Source organism: Tachysurus vachellii, chromosome 17 (genome assembly GCF_030014155.1).
Source record: "Tachysurus vachellii isolate PV-2020 chromosome 17, HZAU_Pvac_v1, whole genome shotgun sequence".
Lineage (NCBI taxonomy): Eukaryota > Metazoa > Chordata > Actinopteri > Siluriformes > Bagridae > Tachysurus > Tachysurus vachellii.
In genome coordinates this window covers 565,001-572,500 of record NC_083476.1, presented here as the reverse complement: position 1 = coordinate 572,500, position 7,500 = coordinate 565,001, and the positions used below count along the sequence as shown (strand labels likewise).

Genomic DNA, 7,500 nt, shown 5'->3' with positions numbered 1-7,500 from the left:
CTCTCTCCTCTACTCTTTCTCTCCTCCACTCTCTCCTCTACTCTTTCTCTCCTCCACTCTCTCTCCCACTCTCCCCCCTGCCCTCTACTCTCTCCTCCACTCTCTCCTCCACTCTTTCTCTCCTCCATTCTCTCCTCTACTCTCTCCTCTCCTCCACTCTCTCCTCTCCTCTTTCTCTCCTCCACTCTCTCCTCTACTCTTTCTCTCCTCCACTCTCTCCTCTACTCTTTCTCTCGTCCACTCTCTCTCCCACTCTCCCCCCTCCCCTCTACTCTCTCCTCCACTCTCTCCTCCACTCTCTCCCACTCCCCCCCCCCTCCCCTCTCTCTCTCCTCCACTCTATTCCATCCCTGATTGATCTTATCTCCTCTCTGATGCAGTCTTTCAGCTTCTTCTCCTCTTACAGTAATTAGACTCCACATAAAGTTCATATCTCAGGCTAATTAGGAGATGCTCTCATGCATATTTATTTAATGAAGCACGTGCTCATCTAGAACAGCTGAGTTGAGGAAGTCAAGGAGGTTTAAGAAACTTGTCCTCGGGGCTTCTGCTGTTTCTGGGAAGGAAACTGATGAACTAAACTGAGGAGGATCGAGTGAGCATGAAATCACACTGATAATAAAACACTCAGAATCCACAGAGAGTTTGGGATGAAGAGTATAATATGTGTATAATGTATGTTTAAAGTGTGTGTGTGTGTGTGTGTGTGTGTGAGAGAGAGAGAGAGAGAGAGAGTATGTGTAATGATCGTTGTGTGGGTGTGTATGTAATGTTCAGTGTGTTTGTGTGTATGTAATGTTCAGTGTGTGTGTGTGTGTGTGTATGTGTGTGTAATGTTCAGTGTGTTTGTGTGTATGTAATGTTCAGTGTGTGTGTGTATATGTAATGTTCAGTGTGTATGTAGTGTTCTGTGTGTGTGTGTGTGTGTGTGTATGTGTATGTTCAGCGCATGTGTGTGTATATGTAGTGTTGTGTGTGTGTATGTAGTGTTCAGTTTTTTTTTTGTATATGTAATGTTCAGTGTGTGTGTATATGTAATGTTGTCTCTGTGTGTGTGTGTAATGTTCAGTGTGTTTGTGTGTATGTAATGTTCAGTGTGTGTGTATATGTAATGTTCAGTGTGTATGTAGTGTTCTGTGTGTGTGTGTATGTGTATGTTCAGCGCATGTGTGTGTATATGTAGTGTTGTGTGTGTGTGTATGTAGTGTTCTGTGTGTGTGTGTGTGTGTACATAATGTTCAGTTTTTTTTTTGTATATGTAATGTTCAGTGTGTGTGTATATGTAATGTTGTCTCTGTGTGTGTGTGTATGTATATGTAGTGTTCTGTGTGTGTGTGTGTGTGTGTATGTATATTTAGTGTTCTGTGTGTGTATGTTATGTTCAGTGTGTGTGTGTATGTCTGCATGTTATGTTAACCCTAGTTTTGCCCAACTGTCTGTCTCCCTGCCTGTCTGTGACATTTTCTTTCTGTGATGTCTTTATTCTTTAAAGCTTTAATTTCTATATAAATTCTTTATATCTTTTGATATTGAGGTTGTTGTGTGAGCTCTGGAATGTGATTTGTGTGTTTGACTAAATGAATGAGTGAGGATGTGAGCATGGTGTTGAGTTAACGTTGGTGTTGAGGAAGTGCTGAGGGCCGGTGTTCAGACATACACACTTGTTTATTTACTGGCATGCAGGCAGGATTTTGGTGTGAATGAAAAGGTGGATCTTCATCGTGTGTGTGTGTGTGTGTGTGTGTGTGTGTGTGTGTGTGTGTGTGTGTGTGTGTGTGTGCGCACAGCAGCCGTGTCGGATATTGTTCACATTAATCATGATGATTAGATTAGAAATTTCAGGATGGAAATTTCTGGGCCGTAAATCAGACTCAATATGATGCAAATTATTTTAATGACCTCATGTGTCATGTGGTAGTTTAGTGGGCGTGGCCCTGGTCATGTGATGTTCATGTTGAATGTGGATGTGTGTGTCTCAGTAACGCTGTGATTAAAGTCTGTGTGTGAGTCTGATGAGTAACATTGAGTAACTGTGTTATAACTCCATGTTGCTCAGAGATGATGATTAAACCTGCACTGTTTATTTGTGACGTGTGAGTTTTCTCTTCTAATGACTGTTGTGTGGAAAAAACACAGGAGGGGTCAAGCTGTTCTTTTCTCTTAATTACAACATTATTTAACACATTTTCAAACTCGCAGGACAACAAAACATAGAGAATATCACACACACACACACACACACACACACACACACACACACACACACACCTTTATATCTCTTAGAATTTATCAGTTAGTTTATCAGTTTCTGTGTTTAAATTATTTAACTCTGATTAAGATTAAGACCATTAATGACAGTGTTAATGTTAGTCAATTAATAAATAATTAATGTTACTTCAAATTAAAAACATCATGCAAAGATTAACTTATGCGCACACACACACACACACACACACACACACACACACACACACACACACACACACACACACACACACACACACACACACAGAAGCAGAAGCAGAAAGTGGATGATTTATGTGTGTGATTATGGTTTGTACCTGCTGTCAGTTTCTCACTGCAGTGATTTATAGACTGACATTAAGCCATGTGACCGTCGGGGTTTTTATTTCATCATACATCACATCATCGCATCATAAACCACACAGTGTTCACACACACAGACTAAACACTAACGTTGAGATACTGAACATTAACATTTATACCTGAGTTTCACCTCTGAGAATCTTCATCGTCACAACATGTTTATTAATGCTTTACTAACAGTGTTAATACTATCACCATCAGTCCTCAACATGTGATCATTGTTAGCCAGTGTGCTATACTCACACTATACTCACACTATACTCACACTATACTCACACTATACTCACACTATACTCACACCACAGGAACTTACACTATACTCACACTATACTCACACCACAGGAACTTGCACTATACTCACACTATACTCACACTCTATACTCACACTCTATACTCACACCACAGGAACTTACACTATACTCACACTATACTCACACTATACTCACACTCTATACGCACACCACAGGAACTTACACTATACTCACACTATACTCACACCACAGGAACTTACACTATACTCACACTATACTCACACTCTATACTCACACTCTATACTCACACCACAGGAACTTACACTATACTCACACTATACTCACACTATACTCACACTATACTCACACTATACTCACACTATACTCACACTCTATACTCACACCACAGGAACTTACACTATACTCACACTATACCCACACTATACTGACACTCTACTCGCGCTCTATACTCACACCACAGGAACTTACACTATACTCACACTGTACTCACACTATACTCACACTCTACTCGCGCTCTATACTCACACCACAGGAACTTACACTATACTCACACTATACTCAAACTATACTCACACTATACTCACACTGTACTCACACTGTACACACTGTACTCACACTATACTCACACAGTACACACTATACTCAGACTATGCTCACACAGTACACACTATACTCACACTATACTCACACTATAGCCACACTGTACACACTGTACTCACACTATACTCACACAGTACACACTATACTCAGACTATGCTCACACAGTACACACTATACTCACACTATACTCACACTATACTCACACTGTGCACACTATACTCACCCTATACTCACACTGTACACACTATACTCACCCTATACTCACACTGTACACACTATACTCACCCTATACTCACACTGTACTCACACTATACTCACACTGTACTCACACTATACTCACACTGTACACACTATGCTTACCCAATACTCACACTGTACTCACACTATACTCACACTGTACACACACTATACTCACACTGTACACACTATACTCACACTATACTCACACAGTACACACTATACTCACAATATACTCACGCCATACTCACACTGTACACACTATGCTTACCCAATACTCACACTATACTCACACTATACTCACACTGTACACACTATGCTTACCCAATACTCACACTGTACTCACACTATACTCACACTGTACACACACTATACTCACACTGTACACACTATACTCACACTATACTCACACAGTACACACTATACTCACAATATACTCACGCCATACTCACACTGTACACACTATGCTTACCCAATACTCACACTATACTCACACTGTACTCACACTGTACACACTATGCTTACCCAATACTCACACTGTACACACTATACTCACACTGTACTCACACTATACTCACACTGTACACACACTATACTCACACTGTACACACTATGCTTACCCAATACTCACACTGTACTCACACTATACTCACACTGTACACACACTATACTCACACTGTACACACTATGCTTACCCAATACTCACACTGTACTCACACTATACTCACACTGTACACACACTATACTCACACTGTACACACTATGCTTACCCAATACTCACACTGTACACACTATACTCACCCTATACTCACACTGTACACACTGTACTCACACTATACTCAGACCACATAAATATGTATACTCCATAACACATCATACCTCAGTCCGTAGAGCACGGTGCCGTCCGGATGGAGGCGTATCATCCTGTTTTTCACTGTCACTCCGTGAACAAAGGACTTCTTGTCGTTTAGGAAGTAAGTGTCTGGGACCCAGAGCTGATCAGCCACACGGTTATCCAGTGTAAGGTTCAGAGGGATCTCCGAGTACGAGAGCCGTTTATCTCTCCACGACTGCTGGAAGTACATGGTGAGGGTGTAGTCCTGTGGAGGAAGCACAGAGATTTTAGTGGAGGATAGCAGGAGGAAAAGACAGAGGGAAAGAGAAATCCTGTGTTGGTGTACAGTGCTGTGTCTTCACTAAACACATCGATATCTGATTCATCACAGGGAAATATTTTACACTCATCAATACTATTTCATTTCTTTAAGACTCCATTATGACTCAAAAGTTTTTATACCCCTGTGGAGTAGCTACATTAACAATAGTTATTGGATGATGTTTATCTCCAGACCGTTAACTCAACCTACTTTCTGATATCACTTTGTTTTTTAATCTCTTTTACTATGTTAGCACTTTACACAGATGTTATCACTTATCACTGTACAGCAGTGTGTGGTGGGACAAGGTGTGGTGGACAGGTGAGGGGTTTTAGAGAACGTCTGCTAGAGACACAGCATAAATATTCCACTTGAGAGACATTCACTTAAAAACAATGCACCCATCCCAAAAGTTATAATTCTATTAGATGAATTAAAATTTTACTGTAGTATGATTCTCTCTCTCTCTCTCTCTCTCTCTCTCTCTCTCTCTCTCTCTCTCTACACCTCATATTTCTGTCTGTAAAGAGGTGACAGGTCTCACAGGTTAAACCGTACGTGACCCATGAGGTGTGTGTGTGTTGCAGAAATAGCTGCAGACCCCTCAGTCCCCTGTCTGCTCAGTGGAGGTGGCTGTCACACGTTCTGAGATAATGAGCATCATGGAGTTGAGCAAGCTCAAGGCGAAAAGAGGGAAGAAATGAGGAAATTTTGAAAAAAATAGAACAATGAAGCTGCCTTTGCAGAAGCTGCACCGGCTTTACACCACATTTACTCTGCTCTCCATATTCATCATATTTTTCCTGCACTGATGCGTAAATGAAGTTTTCAGGACTCTTACTGAGGACAGGTAAAGTTTCACCAAGAAAACGAGAGAGATAAACCCACGAGCCCTGAGAACCACGGCTCAGCCACAAAAATGTCAAAATCCACGAAAGTTGGACTAAAACTAAACGGTCCATAAAGTTCCTCACCTCAGATACAGTCCATTAATCACATTACACTGAAACTGGGCAGAAGATTTACAGCTCAGCTCATAAATATTACACACCTGCTGGAATAGTGACAGAAAAACCTGGTGTTACATCAAGACAAACAAGAAGACTAAAGACTAAAGTGAATTAAACTGACAGGTTTAAGTGGAATTTAGTTTAAAACTCTGACGGAAAAAAAAGAAAAAACAAAACCAAACAAAGAAACAATGCTCAAGTGCATTTATCTGGAATATATATATATATGTGTATCTATCTAAAACAACATGAATTCCTTTTAAAAATAAAATAAAGCATAATTTGGATTATTCATGAAGATCAGCTTTAATATACTTATTCATTTACATATTCATGTTTGTTTTCATCACACGCTTGGTTTAATTAGTCTACACTTTTCTTTTACTGTTATAGAAATAAACATTAAAAATTCATGTGTTTATTAGATCACATTTTTTTTTTGGGTCCATAAATGATGACACTTTAAAAATTCCGTCGAAGTGAGAGAACCTCATGAGGAGAAATCTGGAAGTCTGGTATCTCCTCATCTGTGTTCTGGATGTCCTCGAATCCCAGTTTCCCTCGCAGTTACACTTTAAATAGCTTCTGCTAAAAATGTCATTTTCTCACCAAAATATCATGATGGTGTAATAAATCATGATCAGAGATTAAGCAGGAGTCACAGTGTAGAAATGTTAACACGCCCAGAGGAAGGAGACGATGCTGCAGACGTTTCGGCCCAAATCCGACAGAGCTGTGCGTAGCTCCGGGTGTTGTTCTGCGCCGATGCAGTCAGAAGCCCAGTGGAGAAGCGTATTGTATGTAGATCAGAGTTTTATTCACAGGAACGTCTGGAGGCTTTTTACAGATTAAACGCTGAACTGGAGGAAAACTAGTGAGACTTCTGTAAACCTGCCTCCAGCTCATTAACCCTTTAATGTCACAGTTAGAGCTGAACCCTCAGTCTGGAGTACAAACACACGCAAGTAACGTTCAGGAAAGGAGTCTCCAGTGTCAGAGACGTCACATGACCTCTTCAGCACATAGGAGTTTACACTTCGTATTATTGAGAGAGAATAAAGAGAGGACTGAAAAGGGGGAGAAACAAAAACCTAAAGCTGAGGCGTAAGATTTCATCGTGTTTAACCTGTCAGATGTTTCACACAGAGACATGACAGAAATATGGCTTCCTTCATCCTTCCTTCATCCCTCCTTCATCCTTCCTTCACTCTCAGTAACTCAGCAGCTCCTCCAGGATTTTCAGTAGGTTCATGCAGCGTCTTGATGATGATTACAAATGTTTTATATATATATATATATATATACATACTCCTTATATATTCAGGTACCTTTTAACTGCTTTAGTTTGGATCAGTTGCCATAGTAACCACATCCCTAAAAGGTTCCTGTCTCACTTAAAGGTTCCTGTCTCACTGTCTCCTGTCTTCAGTTTAACAGCTTTCAGGCACTATGATGTTGTCACACATCATTAATTTTAACACTTTGCTCATTACGTTACTTTAGATCACTGCTTCATGAGCAACAAAGACTAATTACCAGTTTATACCCAGACGATGGAAGCTGTGAGAGATTCATCTGATAAACACAGTTCAGTTTATAATGTAGGTTTTGGTGATT

The 7,500-nt window shown here is 40.3% G+C and overlaps 1 protein-coding gene across 2 annotated transcripts in view; it reads right to left on the bottom strand.

Annotated features, from left to right (window-relative positions):
* LOC132859830 (gamma-aminobutyric acid receptor subunit beta-2) overlaps window positions 1-7,500 on the bottom strand; it is a 42,046-nt gene that overhangs the window by 14,981 nt on the left and 19,565 nt on the right. For both annotated transcript variants that reach the window (XM_060890789.1, XM_060890790.1), the window contains exon 4: window positions 4,596-4,816. In XM_060890789.1, coding sequence (XP_060746772.1) covers window positions 4,596-4,816 — 221 coding nt within the window. The remainder of the gene's footprint in view (window positions 1-4,595; window positions 4,817-7,500) is intronic.